The sequence below is a fragment of the Salmo trutta genome, chromosome 12, assembly GCF_901001165.1.
Source record: "Salmo trutta chromosome 12, fSalTru1.1, whole genome shotgun sequence".
Classification (NCBI taxonomy): Eukaryota; Metazoa; Chordata; class Actinopteri; order Salmoniformes; family Salmonidae; genus Salmo; species Salmo trutta.
In genome coordinates this window covers 37,874,834-37,895,378 of record NC_042968.1, presented here as the reverse complement: position 1 = coordinate 37,895,378, position 20,545 = coordinate 37,874,834, and the positions used below count along the sequence as shown (strand labels likewise).

General features: G+C 47.4%; 1 protein-coding gene across 1 annotated transcript in view; it reads left to right on the top strand.

The window, feature by feature from the left end:
• LOC115203507 (neogenin) overlaps nucleotides 1-20,545 on the top strand; it is a gene marked incomplete in the record, with an annotated part of 232,472 nt that overhangs the window by 161,238 nt on the left and 50,689 nt on the right. Inside the window, 2 exon segments of the mRNA XM_029768240.1 lie at nucleotides 5,926-6,080; nucleotides 7,180-7,300. Of these exon segments, the coding sequence (XP_029624100.1) occupies nucleotides 5,926-6,080; nucleotides 7,180-7,300 (276 nt within the window).

The window sequence follows — 20,545 nt, the reverse complement described above, 5'->3', positions numbered from 1 at the left end:
TACGGGGTGCCACTCAGAACAATACATATTCCAGTTAGACTACGGGGTGCCACTCAGAACAATATATATTCCAGTTAGACTACGGGGTGCCACTCAGAACAATACATATTCCAGTTAGACTACGGGATGCCACTCAGAACATTGGCTCAGATGGATGGAGTTTAATTAGAGTAGTGGGTAAGACTTATTTAAACCACGACTGAATTACCTGTAGGCTATTAACTGTAAGTTGCTCTGGATAGGAGCGCCTGCTAAATGATCATGTCATTATATTATAGAACAGTTATCCTTGCTGATTAGGCTGTTGAACCCACCCTCTGTTCCTCCAGAGTAGAAAGGAACTGTTAACCACAATCAGTCTGTGGTCCACATGTGAATGGGATGTGAATGGTATGCTATTGGAGAGCTGATACAGAGGCTTGACTCGACGCTACTCGCCAACAACACAGCTATTGTGACCTCTGTAACCTGTTGAGGATCTTATCCCGATCTTATCCCGGTATTGGGATTCATTGTCATGTGACCATGGCGGGGAATTCAAAACTGCAAGAATAATCATTTCAAATAATCAACTATTTTCCTCCATTTGAAAGATATATCTCCTAAATCTAACCACGCTGTCCGATTTTCAGAGGCTTTACGGAGAATGCATAAAGTTAGGTTATGTTAGGAGAGTACATTGACAATAGCTGTGTGTAATGTTTAGCCAATTCAAAGAAGGGCATCAACAGACAGAAAACTAGCTAGAATTATGCACTTACCTTTGACAATCTGCATCAGATGACACTCATAGGACATTGTTATACAATACATGCATTTTTAGTTCCATCAAGTTCATATTTATATCCAAAAACAGCATTTACAGTCGCGGTGAAATTCAGAATTTTTTTCGGCTCGAATGCTCCCAGTGAATCCAGCATTACAAATCACGGAATTACTATTCGAAAACATTGGTAAATTATAATATTGTCATTCAAAGAATAATATATTATCATCTCGTAATTGCTACCGAATGGCCAGATCTCAAAATAACTTTACTGGGAAATCACATTTTGCAATAAACTGGGTACTATGCTAAGAACAATAAGCTAAGCTATAAGCTAAGCTATACAGTTAGCATCATCTAATATCGATAAATAACATTGTAAATATCCCCTTACCTTTGATTATCTCCATCAGAAGACAGTGCCAGGGATCCCAGGTCCAGAACAAATGTGGTTTCTTTTGACAAAGTTCATAATTTATGTCCAAATAACACCAAATAGTTAGCGTTCAGTAGGCTCCCACAAAACGAGTTGGTAGGTGTAAAGTCACGCCGAAAAGCTAAAAAAAACCTAGTAAATAATCTATTTACGTTTGTTCAAACATGTCAAACGTTGTTTAGCATTAATCTTTTGGTCCATTTTTAACGTGAAACATCAGTAAACATCAGTAATATTTTCACACAACCAATCAAGTGTCTAGAATAAACGATTATGACAAAGACACTCTTCTCAGATTTATGCGCAGGCGCAAAAAATGAAGTGATGACGTGTCAACTTCCTTGCATTCTAATTTGCTCCCTGTTCATCACAGATGCTTCAAACAACTTTATAAAGATCGTTGACATCTAGTGGAAGCCGTAGGAGTTGCGAACTGAATCCTTTCTCACTATGGTATCTATAAAACAATGACACTAAATAGTACAGTCACAAAATTCACATTTTTTTTAAAATCTATTTTTCACAGGTTTTTGCCTGCAATATGAGTTTTGTTATACTTACAGACACCATTCAAACTGTTTTAGAAAATTTAGAGTGTTTTCTATCCAAACCTGAACAATAATATGCATATTCTAGCTTCTGAGTTGGTGTAGGAGGCAGTTAAAAATGGGCACATATTTTTTTCCAAAATTCTCAATACTGCCCCCTAGCCCAAACAGGGTAACCAAGGTATGTCTTATCAGAGCACTGAGCTGCCCCCCCCCCCCCCCCCACACACACACAGTCCTACTGACCAACAACACAGCTATTATACCTTGGTTACAGAGGTCACGTCTTATCAGAGCACTGAGCTGGGCGCCCCCCCACACACAATCCGACTTACACACACACTCAGGCAGCCTCCCCCACAATCCTACTTACACACACTCGGGCACACACAATCCTACACACATACACACACACAGTCACCCTCCTCAGAGCCACACTCCAATTACACTGTAAAGGACAAGGCTGAGACACAGCGCTCTGCATGACCTTGTTACAGGAGAGATGGATGAGGCCATTTATCTCCACAGACGATCAAATAACTTGACCCTGCCCTCATTACCCTGGTCTGGGGTAGAACTCCATCTGTACACCACTCTCCATAGGATGAGACATAGGGACACTGTAATTATAGGCAGTTTTTAACTACTTTGAGATGCTTTGTTACTAAAGACTACAGGGAAGATGGAGGTAGAGATGAGGACTTTGCTTTGTCTTTTTCTGGTTGGATAACATGTCTTAAGGATCGCCATTTAGTTAAAGGCTCAGGGGAAGTTGACGCCAAAGTTGTTCCGTTTTCACATTGTTTGTTCTCCCTTCACTGGCAAGTAAGGATGGAAAGAGACTGGGTGGAGCTGAGATGGAAAGAGACTGGGTGGAGCTGAGATGGAAAGAGACTGGGTGGAGCTGAGATGGAAAGAGACTGGGTGGAGCTGAGATGGAAAGAGACTGGGTGGAGCTGAGATGGAAAGAGACTGGGTGGAGCTGAGATGGAAAGAGACTGGGTGGAGCTGAGATGGAAAGAGACTGGGTGGAGCTGAGATGGAAAGAGACTGGGTGGAGCTGAGATGGGAAGAGACTGGGTGGAGCTGAGATGGATAGAGACTGGGTGGAGCTGAGATGGAAAGAGACTGGGTGGAGCTGAGATGGAAAGAGACTGGGTGGAGCTGAGATGGAAAGAGACTGGGTGGAGCTGAGATGGAAAGAGACTGGGTGGAGCTGAGATGGAAAGAGACTGGGTGGAGCTGAGATGGAAAGAGACTGGGTGGAGCTGAGATGGAAAGAGACTGGGTGGAGCTGAGATGGAAAGAGACTGGGTGGAGCTGAGATGGATAGAGACTGGGTGGAGCTGAGATGGAAAGAGACTGGGTGGAGCTGAGATGGAAAGAGACTGGGTGGAGCTGAGATGGAAAGAGACTGGGTGGAGCTGAGATGGAAAGAGACTGGGTGGAGCTGAGATGGAAAGAGACTGGGTGGAGCTGAGATGGAAAGAGACTGGGTGGAGCTGAGATGGAAAGAGACTGGGTGGAGCTGAGATGGGAAAGAGACTGGGTGGAGCTGAGATGGAAAGAGACTGGGTGGAGCTGAGATGGAAAGAGACTGGGTGGAGCTGAGATGGGAAGAGACTGGGTGGAGCTGAGATGGAAAGAGACTGGGTGGAGCTGAGATGGAAAGAGACTGGGTGGAGCTGAGATGGAAAGAGACTGGGTGGAGCTGAGATGGAAAGAGACTGGGTGGAGCTGAGATGGAAAGAGACTGGGTGGAGCTGAGATGGAAAGAGACTGGGTGGAGCTGAGATGGAAAGAGACTGGGTGGAGCTGAGATGAGTTTTCATTTGGATACATTTGACTTGCTTGGTTTTGACTATAGACGATTGGATTTAGCTATGAGTCCCTGCGTTGTCTCTTCCTCCGTCTCTACCGTCCAAGTGTTCAGTGAAGCGTGATGTTATCTGATTCCATTTGATTTTCCAGTTCTCACTAACTGTTCTATCACGTAGCCTGCAGCTGGGAACACACTGTAGTGTTGTTTAACAGCCTGTTGTGGAGCGTTACCCTTCACATTACAAGAGGAGAACATGATGGGCAATCTCACATTAAATCATTTCTCAGTAGACAATTATACACACCCCCACACACTATTTTATTTATTCATTTAATTTAACCTTTATTTAACTGGGCAAGTTGGTTAAGAACAAATTCGTATTTACAATGAGGGCCTTTGGGGACTGGGATTAAAAATAAAATTGTACAAAACACACATCACGACAAGAGACAACACAGCATGGCAGCAACACAAAACATGGTACAAACATTGGGCACAGACAACAGCACAACGGGCTAGAAGGTAGAGACAACAATACATCACGCAAAGCAGCCTGTCAGTAAGTGTCCGTGACTGAGTCTTTGAATGAAGAGACTGAGATGAAACTGTCCAGTTTGAGTGTTTGTTGCAGCTCGTTCCAGTTATCAGCTGCAGTGAACTGAAAAGAGGAGAGACCCGGGGATACCCCCCCCCACACACACACAGGCACACACACAGGCACCCCCCCCGCGCACACACAGGCGCCCCCTCCCACACACAGGCACCCCCCTCACAAACAGGCACCCCCCCCCACACACACACAGGCACCCTCCCCCCCACACACACAGGCACCCCCCACACACACAGGCACCCCCCCCACACACAGACACCCCCCCACACACACACAGGCCCCCCCCACACACACACAGGCCCCCCACACACACACACAGGCACCCCCCCCCACACACACACACACAGGCACCCCCCCCACACACACACAGGCACCCCCCCACACACACACACACACAGGCACCCACACACACACACACACAGGCACCCCCCCACACACACAGGCACCCCCCCCCCCCCACACACACACACACACACACACACACACACACACACACACAGGCACCCCCCCCCCCCCACACACACACACACACACACACACACAGGCACCCCCCCCCCCACACACAGACACCCTCCCCCCCACACACACAGGCACCCCCCCCCCCCCCCCCCCCCCACACACACAGACACCCCACACACACACACACAGGCACCTCCCACACAGGCACCTCCCGCACACACAGGCAACTCACACACACACACGCACACACAGGCACCTCACACACGCACACAAAGGCACCTCACACACACACACGCACACACAGGCACCTCGCACACACAGGCACCTCACACACACACACACACACACACGCACACACAGGCACCTCCCACACACACGCACACACAGGCACCTCCCACACACACACACAGGCACCTTCCACACACACACACACACACACAGGCACACACACAGGCACCCTCCCACACACACACACAGACACACACACACAGGCACCCCCCCCCCCCCACACACACACACACACACACACACAGGCACCCCCACACACACACACAGGCACCCTAACACACACACACAGGCACCCCCCACACACAGGCGCCCCCCCCACACACACACAGGCGCCCCTCCCACACACACACAGGCGCCCCTCCCACACACACACACAGGCGCCCCTCCCACACACACACACACACACACACACACACACACACACAGGCGTCCTCCCACACACACACAGGCCTCTCCCACACACACACACACACACACACACACACACACACACACACAGGCCTCCCCCACACACACACACACACACACACACACAGGCACCTCCCACACACACACACACACACACACACACAGGCACCTCCCACACACACACACACACACACACAGGCACCTCCCACACACACACACACACAGGCACCACACACAGGCACTCTGACACCCCCCACACACACAGACTTTCTGATACCCCCTCCCACACACACACCCCCTCCCACACACACACCCCCTCCCACACACAAACCCCCTCCCACACACACACCCCCTCCCACACACACACCCCCTCCCACACACACACACACACACCCCCTCCCACACACACACACAGACACCCCCTCCCACACAGACACCCCCTCCCACACAGACACCCCCTCCCACACAGACACCCCCTCCCACACACACACAGACACCCCCCCCACACACACACAGACACACACAGTCTGACACCCCCCCCCACACACACACACACTCTGACACCCCTCTCCCCTGCTGTATTTGCAGTTCCACCGGAGTTCCTGAAGAGGCCGGCCAACATCTACGCCCACGAGTCCATGGACATCATGTTCCAGTGTGAGGTCACAGGCTCCCCGGCCCCCACCGTCAAATGGGTCAAAAACGGAGACGCCGTCATTCCCAGCGACTACTTCAAAATCATTGTGAGTTTGTTGTAATGTGAAATGTCATCAGGATGTGTGATGTAAAACCTGTAGTTCAGCGTAATGTGAAATGTCATCAGGATGTGTGATGTAAAACCTGTAGTTCAGCGTAATGTGAAATGTCATTAGGATGTGTGATGTAAAACCTGTAGTTCAGCGTAATGTGAAATGTCGTCAGGATGTGTGATGTAAAACCTGTAGTTCAGCGTAATGTGAAATGTCATTAGGATGTGTGATGTAAAACCTGTAGTTCAGCGTAATGTGAAATGTCATTAGGATGTGTGATGTAAAACCTGTAGTTCAGCGTAATGTGAAATGTCATCAGGATGTGTGATGTAAAACCTGTAGTTCAGCGTAATGTGAAATGTCATTAGGATGTGTGATGTAAAACCTGTAGTTCAGCGTAATGTGAAATGTCATTAGGATGTGTGATGTAAAACCTGTAGTTCAGCGTAATGTGAAATGTCGTCAGGATGTGTGATGTAAAACCTGTAGTTCAGCGTAATGTGAAATGTCGTCAGGATGTGTGATGTAAAACCTGTAGTTCAGCGTAATGTGAAATGTCGTCAGGATGTGTGATGTAAAACCTGTAGTTCAGCGTAATGTGAAATGTCATTAGGATGTGTGATGTAAAACCTGTAGTTCAGCGTAATGTGAAATGTCATCAGGATGTGTGATGTAAAACCTGTAGTTCAGCGTAATGTGAAATGTCATCAGGATGTGTGATGTAAAACCTGTAGTTCAGCGTAATGTGAAATGTCATTAGGATGTGTGATGTAAAACCTGTAGTTCAGCTTCTGATCTTTACTGAGTAGAAGTTCTAGTGAAACTCTACAGTCTGATGGCTCTTAACCAATCCCTTTAACAAGCAGTACTTCAGTTAGATGCTTAACTGTTGTGGTCTTTGATTTACGAGTGGTCGGTCAATCACCATATTGACCTCTCACACAGTCTCCACCTCAAGACATTGACCTATTTCTCTATCTATCCACCACCTGATGTTATTGATCTCTCTCACTCTCGCTTTTTTGCTCTCTTTTTTGCTCTCTTTTTTGCTCTCTTTTTTTGCTCCCTGTCACTCTCTTTGTCTGACCCGCAGAATGAACACAACCTGCAGGTGCTGGGTCTGGTCAAGTCTGACGAGGGCTTCTACCAGTGTCTGGCAGAGAACGATGCAGGGAACGTGCAGTCCAGCGCTCAGCTCATCATCCTAGAGCACGGTACGTTGGGAGGGGAACCGAATGGACAGGGTTCTGGATAGAACCTAGAAGCCAGTGTTCATTCTGGGGGAACTTGGTTGTAGTAGTAATCATATTGGTGGGTGTTTTGGGGTACATTAGGTTTACTCAAACACACGGCTGGACACTGGATATGAGTAGAGCCTAGAATACAGTAGACAATGTGAATACTGAAAAAATCTAAGAAGCATGCCCAAAGAGTATGACAAGCAAAGAGAGTAGGACAAGAACAAAGACAACCCAAAACCTCCAGGGAGAGGGAGAGGTAGGGACAGAAACAAAGAAAACCCAAAACCTCCACGGAGAGGGAGAGGTAGGGACAGAAACAAAGAAAACCCAAAACCTCCACGGAGAGGGAGAGGTAGGGACAGAAACAAAGACAACCCAAAACCTCCAGGGAGAGGGAGAGGTAGGGACAGAAACAAAGGCAACCCAAAACCTCCAGGGAGAGGGAGAGGTAGGGACAGAAACAAAGACAATCCAAAACCTCCAAGGAGAGGGAGAGGTAGGGACAGAAACAAAGGCAACCCAAAACCTCCAGGGAGAGGGAGAGGTAGGGACAGAAACAAAGACAATCCAAAACCTCCAAGGAGAGGGAGAGGTAGGGACAGAAACAAAGACAACCCAAAACCTCCTGGGAGAGGGAGAGGTAGGGACAGAAACAAAGACAACACCACCAGACACCAGAATAGATTCAGGTCCTAAAAATAGGACTGGGTGTATTAAAACGCCAATGTGTGGGAAAGGGAAAAATACCAATCTGGGGCTGGGTGATGACGAAATGAAGTTTTCTTCTCCATCCTGCTTTTAAAAGTGCTGTTTCTCTGCCAAATCAAGAAGCACCGTACATTTTGATTCCGACCACCGGCACATCCACCTACAGATATCTACAGTAGCTACCAAACTAACTGCAGCGCTGCATTTCTGGAGCTAACCAGATTTAACATGTGTGAATTGTCCCGTTACTCCTGAGCAGGTGGTTAATGGATTAGCATAAATTGGGGTCTCGGTCAGATAGCTCCCTCCAAACAGTGTTCTCTTCTCCCTGTTGGAAGGCACTAAGTCAGAAATAATGATGACCTGCAGCTTTTAAGTAGCATTATGCATATCTCAAATAATTGCTCAACGAGGGAGATCAGCAAGGGGTGTCTTGTGACCTAAAACTTGTTTTTGTTTGGGATCAGTCAGTAAAGCAGATGGTCTGACACACTCGCCTGCCCTCAGCAGGAGGTCAGAGAGAGCACTCTTATCCCATGACATGAAAGGGCCGTTTTAATGATTCCTACTGCCTGTGTAAGGTACAATAGGTTATTGGCTACAGCTGCCAGGCTAGCAGCCCTTTCTCCCCCTACATTACATCATGGTGGCTTCTTCTCATGAAAGGTGAGAGTTTAGTGCTCTGTTTACAGATACACAAACAGTGAATGTGGAAAGTTCATATTCCCTGAAGAGTGGAGGTAAATATCCATCATATGCCCTTTGCTTATTTCCAGTTTCCAAACATTTGATTCCTCCCTGTATCAGCATGTGGTCCATCAGCATCCTAAACAATCCTGTAAGTTCTTACAAAAGCTGCCTCACAGAGGTGCCAAAGTAAGTATTCCCTTCCATAGAAACGGCCCAGTTTGACCATGCTGTTCTGTGAATATCGCTCTCTGAGGCTGGGAGATGATTGTCTTCCTCTACCTCTGTAATTGAGAGAAGAAGATCTCTCTGGAACATATCTCCTCTCCTGTGCCGGGTTAGTGCACACAGATCCTCCTTGGTGCCATCTGTCAACTCTCCCCTCCTGCCGCTCTCTCCTATCAGCCTCCTGCTCTGTCCCCTGTGCACCTCTGTCCACTGGGCCAAGTGCTAAATGTGCTGCCCGGTCCGTACTGTCCCCTCTTTTCACCCTCTCCGCTGGGGGTCCTTATCCGCTCCCTCCGTCCCCCTCCTCTCTTCCGTGTCTCCCCCTCGTCCCCCTCTCTCCCGTGTCGTCCCCCATCAGATTTGTCCCTTCTCCCTCACTGCTGCCGCGGTTGCATTAGTGTCTATGATAGAAAAAGGGGTTTGACTCATGTCTGTGCTCAGTCGTGAAAATAATGAATTTAGAAAAAGTTCCAATACAAAGAAAATCCTTATGTACAGTATCTTTTTGTAATCCAAACAAACATTTCTTTCCTATTCATTCAAGTTCAGACAGAAAGCCTCCATGAACGAGCACTACTTCACTGAAGAGACCAGAGTAGAAAAACCACATTCTTCGTGTTCTTCCTTCAGGAGTTCAACAAAGCGAACACAGACCAGCTCACTGCTACGTTTTTAAAGTCCTCAGTTAGTTTTTGGAGCCAGAGACCAAAAATAGCCCTCAAATTGCAGTCCAGAGCAATTTTAGTACACATTCCTTCCTTTGCCATGTGTTCTGTGCAATGTAGGGTGACTCGTTACAAACAGATGTTAGAACAGGACAACAGCAGAAATGGACCTGGATGGGACTAATTATATAATGCGAGGGTGGCCAAGTGACCCTAGTTAATTCACCCTGTAAACCGGCCTCACTTTCTCCTGTCCTCTCCTATAATGGTGAGGAGCAGAGCCTTTTAAAAGGCTTAGTTAGTTTTGTTACTCACACCATTTAGAACTATTTGAACCAGGCCACCACACGTTGTTAGGTGTTGCTAGTTTACCGTCTTATTGGTCACTGTAGTCATTTGTGGTCTATACATGTCTGGCTTTGTAGTCATTTACAGTCAAGTGTGTATATTATATGGCTGGGTTTTAGATTGACATTGTAATTGAAAACTTTCTAGGAACAAAACGTAGTCAACATATACTGCGTTCAGTATTAACTCTCATGGCGTCTGTATAGGATGGCAGTCAGTGTTGGAGGGGAGCTAATGCAGGAAGTTGGTGAATGAACAGGCATTGAGGATGTTATTTGCTCCTCTGCCTTCTGCCTTTTCCTCCCACATTCATTCAAGAGATGTTCTTCTCTTTTGCATTTGAATGCTTGTTTTTCTCCCCTCAGCATTTAAGCACCCCTTCAGATATTCAAGTGCTCCTCTCTCAGCATACAGAATGTTTTGACCCCCCCTGGTTCGGAGGCTCGCGCTGTAGAAGGGAATGTATAGGATAATCAAATACCAGCAGGAGTTGATTGGCTGAGTCTACTTCATCTCATACTTACAGGACTCCTGTTTTTTTAAATATGGTGTCTGTTATACCAGGTCTGTTGTACCGGGGTAGCAGGTCTGTTGTACCGGGGTAGTGGATCTGTTGTACCGGGGTAGTGGATCTGTTGTACCGGGGTAGTGGATCTGTTGTACCGGGGTAGCGGATCTGTTGTACCGGGGTAGCGGATCTGTTGTACCGGGGTAGCGGATCTGTTGTACCGGGGTAGCGGATCTGTTGTACCGGGGTAGCGGGTCTGTTGTACCGGGGTAGCGGGTCTGTTGTACCGGGGTAGCGGGTCTGTTGTACCGGGGTAGCGGGTCTGTTGTACCGGGGTAGCGGGTCTGTTGTACCGGGGTAGCGGGTCTGTTGTACCGGGGTAGCGGGTCTGTTGTACCGGGGTAGCGGATCTGTTGTACCGGGGTAGCGGATCTGTTGTACCGGGGTAGAGGATCTGTTGTACCGGGGTAGCGGGTCTGTTGTACCGGGGTAGCGGGTCTGTTTTACCGGGGTAGCGGGTCTGTTGTACCGGGGTAGCGGGTCTGTTGTACCGGGGTAGCGGGTCTGTTGTACCGGGGTAGCGGGTCTGTTGTACCGGGGTAGCGGGTCTGTTGTACCGGGGTAGCGGGTCTGGTGTACCGGGGTAGCGGGTCTGGTGTCTGTCTGTGTATTTGTCCAGGGTAGTGGGTCAGGTGTCTGTCTGTACTGTACCAGGGTAGCGGGTCATGTGTCTGTAGTGTACCGGGGTAGCGGGTCAGGTGTCTGTAGTGTAGCGGGTCAGGTGTCTGTATTGTACCAGGGTAGCGGGTCAGGTGTTTGTAGTTTACCAGGGTAGCGGGTCAGGTGTCTGTAGTTTACCAGGTTAGCGGGTCAGGTGTCTGTATTGTACCGGGGTAGCGGGTCAGGTGTCTGTAGTGTACCGGGGTAGCGGGTCAGGTGTCTGTAGTTTACCAGGTTAGCGGGTCAGGTGTCTGTAGTGTACCGGGGTAGCGGGTCAGGTGTCTGTAGTTTACCAGGGTAGCGGGTCAGGTGTCTGTAGTGTACCGGGGTAGCTGGTCAGGTGTCTGTAGTTTCCCAGGTTAGCGGGTCAGGTGTCTGTAGTGTACCGGGGTAGCGGGTCAGGTGTCTGTAGTTTCCCAGGTTAGCGGGTCAGGTGTCTGTAGTGTACCAGGGTAGTGTAGGGTACCAGGGTAGTGTATGGGACCCGGGTAGTGTATGGGACCCGGCTAGTGTATTGGGACCCGGCTAGTGTATTGGGACCCGGCTAGTGTATTGGGACCCGGCTAGTGTATTGGGACCCGGCTAGTGTATTGGGACCCGGCTAGTGTATTGGGACCAGGCTAGTGTATTGGGACCCGGCTAGTGTATTGGGACCCGGGTAGTGGGTGGAGTGAATAAAACCAAGAAGAGCTCAGTCACTGAGGTTTTAACAGGAATCAGTCGTTCCTCCCATAATGACCAGTTCTCTACCCCCCCCCCCCACACACACACACAGCCTCTTCCTTCCTCTCTTTTTCCCCTTCTTCTCCATCTCTCTTCCTCACTCTTACCCTCTTCCCCTCCCTCAGCACATTGTCCCAGTCAGTCCCCACCCAGAGAAGAAAACCACTCTAGTGAACACTAAACTGACAGGACACAGAGCACTTTCACCACAGCCAAACACAAATGCCTGTTGAGAAATGGGCTTTCTCCATCTAATGGCTGGCTGAGTGCTTTTTTTGTTTTGCGGAGCGTGGGAGCAGTCGGATGATAAATTGAAATCAGTGGTGTTGGAATGCAGAGGCTGACATAGTAATAGATCAGAGAGGAGGAGATCTCCGCTGCCAGGCTTGCCAGCCAAGCTGCTGGGGAAGTTTTCAGTTGGGCATAGCAGAGTGGGATAGAATCAATAGGATATTATAGAGTATAATTCAACCTAGCAGGGCTGTTTTTGATGGATCTGTTTTTGCGATCAGTAAGTCAATACTGATTAGACTGGAAAGAGAGGAACTAAAGTATCTACAGAATACCACTACAGCAGAGAATACCACTACAGCAGAGAATACCACTACAGCAGAGAATACTACCACTACAGCAGAGAATACTACCACTGCAGCAGAGAATACTACCACTGCAGCAGAGAATACTACCACTGCAGCAGAGAATACTACCACTGCAGCAGAGAATACTACCACTGCAGCAGAGAATACTACCACTGCAGCAGAGAATACTACCACTGCAGCAGAGAATACTACCACTGCAGCAGAGAATACTACCACTGCAGCAGAGAATACTACCACTGCAGCAGAGAATACTACCACTGCAGCAGAGAATGCTACCACTGCAGCAGAGAATGCTACCACTGCAGCAGAGAATACTACCACTGCAGCAGAGAATACTACCACTGCAGCAGAGAATACTACCACTGCAGCAGAGAATACTACCACTGCAGCAGAGAATACTACCACTACAGGCCAGAATACTACTACAGCCTTCCCAGTTACAACAAAGATGAGAGAAAGCAGTGCTAAAAATACAATTTAGGGACTCCTCTGGGGCTCTGTACAACCCAACAAGAACACAAATGTAAACCCCTAGTGTCTGTCAGGGGGATAGAAGCTGTATCTTCAGGCCGGGGTCAGGGACAGGGCGACCAGACACTATTTGTGTTGTGTGTCACTGTGGTGTCTGTAGCAGCGGCTGTAAAGTCATAAAGCGAGCAGTGGTCCCCGTGCGACGCTCACGGCCATGTAAATGTGACAGTTTTACGCGCCCCGCATGTCGCCCCCCTCTCAGGAAGGCCTCGGAGAAGAGAGGGAGAGTGAGTCAGAGAGATGGCGAATTGAATCAGAGCGACAGTTGGTTTTACAGCTACGCACTCTGACAAGGGCCTTTTTATTAGCCTTGGAAGATGGATGGTGTACCAGCTAGTGTGATATTAGTTTATATGGAGTACGTTCAAGATTGGAAATGAAATGTATAGAAATGAGGTTAGTCCAAACATACAGCCTACAGTAGTAACGTGCAAGGTATTCTTAGTGCCCCATCAATAGTAAATACACTAAATAGTGGTGTTACCCAGAAGGCTTTGCCCACCTACAGTAAGTAATGATAGTGTTACACAGAAGGCTCAGTCCATCTGCAGTAGGTAATGGTAGTGTTACCCAGAAGGCTTTCCCACTTACAGTAAGTAATGGTAGGGTTACCCAGAAGGCTCGGTCCATCTGCAGTAGGTAATGGTAGTGTTACCCAGAAGGCTCGGTCCATCTGCAGTAGGTAATGGTAGTGTTACCCAGAAGGCTTTGCCCACCTACAGTAAGTAATGGTAGTGTTACCCAGAAGGCTCGGTCCATCTGCAGTAGGTAATGGTAGGGTTACCCAGAAGGCTCGGTCCATCTGCAGTAGGTAATGGTAGGGTTACCCAGAAGGCTCGGTCCATCTGCAGTAAGTAATGGTAGTGTTACCCAGAAGGCTCGGTCCATCTGCAGTAAGTAACGGTAGAAGAAACACAGACAACCCTAACTAGAACACCCACTTCCTCCTCCTACCTCTGATTACTGGGCCTGTGTGGTTTCCACTGTGAGCAGTTAGGCAGCTGATCAGAAGACTGTGGTTTCCACTGTGAGCAGTTAGGCAGCTGATCAGAAGACTGTGGTTTCCACTGTGAGGAGTTAGGCAGCTGATCAGAAGACTGTGGTTTCCACTGTGAGGAGTTAGGCAGCTGATCAGAAGACTGTGGTTTCCACTGTGAGCAGTTAGGCAGCTGATCAGAAGACTGTGGTTTCCACTGTGAGCAGTTAGGCAGCTGATCAGAAGACTGTGGTTTCCACTGTGAGCAGTTAGGCAGCTGATCAGAAGACTGTGGTTTCCACTGTGAGCAGTTAGGCAGCTGATCAGAAGACTGTGGTTTCCACTGTGTGTGCTGTGTGTGTGCTGTGTGTATGTATTTGTATTTACCACACTCTGTTCAAGGACCGCAAACGTGGGTTTGACTGCCAATTTTCTCCCTTGGGCTTTGTTTACTCTACAATGGTTAGGACCGGCAGTGGTTGGTTCCTGAAGCTTATTGTTCTTTCTTAGTATATTTTCCCTGATTGTTCATTCCATCTGAGATTCATTTGCTTACACGAGGACAGAATATTACCATCTGTGTATTTTTCTGTTATTCCATATGATAATTCAGCCCACTTTCTTTTTACAATGGAAACTGAAAGGTTATGTGTCTTTTTAGTTTACTGTATCTTTTCATAGCTTTTTTTTCAAGGTCACCTTTTCAACCGTTTTTAGCCCTGACCTGGGCTTGGTGTGTCAACTGCCTCAGCCTCACGCTCCAGTCACACCTTCCCTATCACTTTATCACTCACACTCCATCCAGGATGCTGGTTGCTGTTGTTGGATACCACCCATCCCCGGAGTCTACTTTCAGGGCTCTACTCGGCTCAAACAGCCTAAATGGGTGGAAGCACCACGTTGCGCAAAAACAAAGCTCTTCCTCTATACCCCGACAGGTCACCTGACCCCCAGCGGGGCCCCTGGGCTCCTGGCTCAGAGATGGGCGGCGTTGCCAGGCTAGCGTTTCCTTTTCACGTCAACCGCCCCCTGTCGTGCCACCCTCCCTCTACGCACATTGACTATCATGCAACATTCCAGGGTGGTATATAATAGGCTACCCGCCTTGATGTCCCTGTGTGTGATATCCACTCCACGTAGACCAACCCAGCAACCCTGATTACACTCTGTGAATCCAGGGGGGGGGTTCCTCTGAGTTAAACTAACAATTCATTTATTTGGACCTTTCCTCTCCTGTTGGGAGAAACCTGGCACAAGCACCCCTGAGATATTAAGAACCTGCGGCCTGTTGGGGATTATGATGTAGGGTAAAACAGATTTCCTGCTTCTTTAACTCTACAGGAGGAACCCCTGTGGGTGCCCCCCCCCATCGTTTCCATATGATGCTAATTTCCCTAAAGAAAGACCACAAGACGGGGGAAGGAAGGGAGGCAATCAACATACAAAAAGATGTCCATGCTCTTATTCATTTACATATCAGGGCTCATGCCACAGCAGGCGCCTCACATGTTTTGGCGAGGGGGGGGTGTGTGATATAAAATCATGACCCTACAGTGGAAGTGGATCAAGGGAGGATGTTTGTCTGATGAGGAAGGGGATGCTGTATGTATGTATGCATGTACACACCAGACATTTAATTATTGATGGAACCAACCTGATTCAATTATGAGATGTGTTTGAAAGCAGATGAAAGTCCAAGGGGAATTTTCTGTGTGTGAATTAAACGTGTACAATCTTGTGATGGGAGACTAGCATGCAGGCGCTCTGGGACCACGGATGGAGGGAAGGACTTTAAAGTGGCAAGGGCGGAGATTTAGTAGGTGGATGGAGGAGATGAGTGCGACGGGGGGGCAAAAGGAGTAAGACTGACTGCTCCATGACCCCAGAGGGCCTGCTTTAGCCCTAGCAGGGGTGTAGGAGTCAGGAGACAGGGAGTGATGTTAGACCTCTAGGGAGCCTACCTCTCCACCCTCACCAGATGAGTCTCAGTACACTCACTCCATCATATCCCCTGATGCCTGGAACACTAGGGGGGATCCCTAAACCCTAATCCTGTTCTGTCATGCTGTGACCCCCCCCAACCACCCTCTCCACCAGATCCCCCGTCCGTCCGTCCATTTCAGTTGTTGTCGTCCTCCTGCAGCTCCATCCCTTTATCTCACCAGCCAGAGGGTCCTCAGGCAGAAAGGAGGCCATCTCTCCCCCCCAAAATAAAAAACAGACCCATCCCAAATGTTCCTCTTCCACACGTCTCTGATGCCTTAATTCCACTTTGCTCTATTTTTAGGCTGTTATGCAGTTAGTTGGCTCTTTGTTGACGACTGAAGAAAAAATAGTGTCTTTCAATGAGTTAAGAGTGATCTGGCAACACTGTTGGTAGCTGTAGGTCTTCTACTTAATGTTGAACCACCATACCGCAGTACAACAAGCCCTTCAAGTTCCCAACCCCTTCACTTGCCCTTCCTTAACATGAGCTGTTCCAGAAAATACTTTCCTTATCTGTGCTTCATAAAATAAAGAATATGCCAGGTTTTAGATCCCAGATTTCCAATTGGCTGCAAACACCTGTTGAAATGGTGCAGGGTGTGTAAGAAATGAATATGGAGATGCCGAGAACTCATGTGGACAGCTTCAAATCACCCAGAACCCATGAACTCATGTCTAAACTTTGCTCTACAGTGGACTACTTTGGGGCTTTCTCTGTGGCGCGAGCCTCACTGAAAGCCAGCTTTAATGCCTTCTCAGGAGGGAAACCTCATGTGTATCAAGTTACTGATCTGTGTTTTGTGCCTTGGGCAGTGGGCATTCTGTAAACCTTATAGACTTTATAAGAAATCCGATGCCTTTCCCATCCCTCACGACTCCTCTCACCACGTAAAAAGGTGTCAGAAACAGAGATGCTTTGTCCTCAAAGGCCAACAGGCAGAGGCGAACTCCAAGAGGAGGATGGGGAACAGCGTCCTCCTCTTGAACAAGTCCAACGCTTGGCCACACGATGAACGAGAGGAAGCAAGGGACCAGGAAATAAAGAACAAATGACGTGTTTCATCTGCCTCTCCATCCTTCTCGTCTTGAAGACATTTGTCTTTCTCTTACCCGAGTTTATCTTTTGTCGACACATCAAGAGCCTCCAAATGTCACGAGCTGTCAGAATTCTCTTTCCTCTGATGTTATCGGCTGGAGACTAGCAAGAGAACATGGCCTCTTGAACAAATGAATGACTGAAACAGGCTTTGCTTTGCTTCCAGCAGCAACCAATTGGATACGACCACACCACGATCGTTCTCGCTTGATCAGAACCCCCCACAAACGCCGTTTCAGAACATCTCCTCAGAGGAAGCATCACGAATCAGTCAAGAGCGCAGTCTGTCTGCCATCACACGTTCTTGTTGAAGTTCTATGAAAGTTTGGATGTGTTCATTTAGCTGCTTAACTGACTTATGATATTCTGCCAAAAAGGAATCCAGACATTTCCTTTAAATCTTTTAGCTCTATCAGTATTTTTTAACCATCTTATATCAGCTCTCTACTTTTCATGTGCCGTATCTCATCCTCTTCTGCTGAGGAGCATGACCGTCTCTCTTCCCTCTTTCTCTCCTCCCTCCTTCCCTCCCGGAGATAATAGTGCTCGTTCTGTAATAAGCCATTAGTGTAGCTATGTGGTTCTGTTCAGCTACATTACATGAACCCAACCCACAGACAGAAGCAGAGACTGTTTCCTTCACTTCTGAGACTAGTTTTACCATTATGCAACACTTGGCAAGACCTCTCACTCTCCAAGTTACATAGTAGCGACTTTGAACACTGCCTGGTGACGTCATTGTTGACCTGAATCCTAAATAACCATGCTTTCTTTGTATATAACAGCAAATGAGATGTTTGAAAGCCCAACAGCCTGCCAATGAGCTAAGTGTCCTGTGGGTGTACGTGTGCCGAGACAGGACTTAACTTTTTAAAACCCATGGCCGACTTTTCTTCTACACGTCTACCCGGCAGACAAAGTGGCAGCTCATTTTGCCAGTTATGTTTTCATATGCCCACAAAGTTGACGTATTGTACAACTCGTATTGATATTACTAGAAGCTTAGGCACCAGTTACTTCCCTTGTAATGGAACTTGAAAAGGTTCTGGAAATCTTTGTCCTGAAGAGCTCCACTGATATCATTCAGCTGCCCTGGAAAGTACAGTATGTTTCATTGTCCATTATTAAGATTCTTCCATTATTAACAGTTTCCTTTGAATCTTTTTGTCGAACTATTTCTTATACGCAGTACCCAGATACCTGGTTGAGGTAGAGGATAACTTTCCTCATTAGCTCCTAATGCCAGCCATTCATTACCAGTGTCACACGCCCTAATGACACAATTCATCTACTAGAAATAGACCATCAGAACAGCTACAGTAGAAATCTAGGATTCTACTCAATTTCTGCCTTACTGTAACTGTCCATGTCTGAGAATAGATGGAAGACTGATTGTGACCAGGAGGCTGAGACATGGCCTGTTCTCTATAGTACCACTGAGACTAACATTAACAAGGAGGAGGCTGAGACATGTCCTGTTCTCTATAGTACCACTGAGACTAACATTAACAAGGAGACTGAGACATGGCCTGTTCTCTATAGTACCACTGAGACTAACATTAACAAGGAGACTGAGACATGGCCTGTTCTCTATAGTACCACTGAGACTAACATTAACAAGGAGACTGAGACATGGCCTGTTCTCTCTAGTACCACTGAGACTAACATTAACAAGGAGACTGAGACATGGCCTGTTCTCTATAGTACCACTGAGACTAACATCATGGTTTTCATCTACTCGCTCTATGCCCGGTGCCAACTTGGACATAGTGGTCCTTAGCACGTGGCCGCATGCCAGCGCCTCGCTAGGCAGCTCAGGAGCCTCTCCACCCAGTTGACTGCCATCTTTCTTCCCCCTTTTCTTTCCCTTTATTCCTTCCCTGGCAATTTGCTCCGGGTTCTGTCTCCAACAGAATGGTAATCCTCCAGCTGAGCCTTAAAGCCCAGAGGACCGAGGGGAGGGGGCCAAGCCCCGGCCCAACGGAGTAAGCTTGGGCGATATCCAGATTCATACCTTCATACCGACCTTGTGCCAAACCGGGATATTCGGTAAAACCGGCACGGAACACAAAGGCCGCTGTTTTCAAACCCCAGTGAAATCCGAAGGTTAGCAATGCTAAAAAGTCCCATAGAGAATGCTAACTAAATGCTAACAAGCGAGTTGTGAAGATTTTATACAGTCTGACCTAAACTACACAACTAACTCAAAAATGCTACTTACAGTTTGCTGCACACACAAAACAAATATAAGCCACAAGGCTCTTGATCCAAGAGGGGATTCTCTGCAGCTAGATAGCTAACTAGCTACTAAATTAGCAAACCAAATGCACAACTGCAGAGCATTTATCACATTTTAGACAGTTAACTTAATAGTTGTAAGATATCTAGCTGGAAAACATTTAGTTGTGAATTCCATACTGTAATTTGATCACCTGGCACATGCTGCACAACAGTGACTCACAAGGCCCCAGTCTTTTGTTCTAGTGTGCTTGTAAACAAACACCACATGTAAACTTCATAATGAAAAATTGTGACAGGTGAAGTGAACAACACAATCTTTATCTCCTAATGTATTGCACAAGTTGACTGCAGGCATTTACTTAAAAAGGAGTTATAAATATTCACATTTATTAAAAAAAAACTTCATTGGTATTGAAAAAATGTCCCATGGCTTTTTCCAAATACCCCGGTATACCGCCTAAAACCGTCTCTGACCGAGAGCATCCTACGTACACATACAGATATACAGCCGTATAGACACATACACACACGGCCAAATGGAGACACACAAATGGACACACACAACTGTCATAGACATGTCAGGACTGTTTATGATATGAGGATATGACCTCTGAAAGTCACACGATTGACAGATATGTCAAGTAAACAGTTCCCAATGCTTTCCCGACAGCAGCCTAGTCCCACTGACTGACTGACTGACTGACGCTGTGTACTAGTCAGTAATTGCTGTGAACGATGTCTCCTCTGCATTCTGTCTAATGGCTCGTGTCATTACAGAGAAGCTGTAGTGAAATGAACCGGACTTAATGTATTTCCTACAGTTATGAATCAGATGGATGTATATCCTCCTCAGGCCCTCTTTGTAAAATAGCTTTATGTTTATGGAGAGAGCGAGCCCAAGTATTCCCAGTTGTTGGCTGTTTCTCTGATTGAATATTTTGTTGATGATTAGATTGTTTATATTGGCGTGTATTTTTTATTATGGGAGGTGAGGAGAATTTTCTCTCAGTGCCCAAGGAAAATATGTTGTAACTCTGTGGAATGACACTTATTTATTATCTTCCCTTTACTCAAATATACAGGGGAATCAATTCCAAGTGTGTGGAGTGTGTGAGTGTGTGTGTGTGTGTGGAGTGTGTGCTCATTTATATGTGTAATATACAGCAAATCCCACACCACTCTGTTCAATATCCAAGGTCATG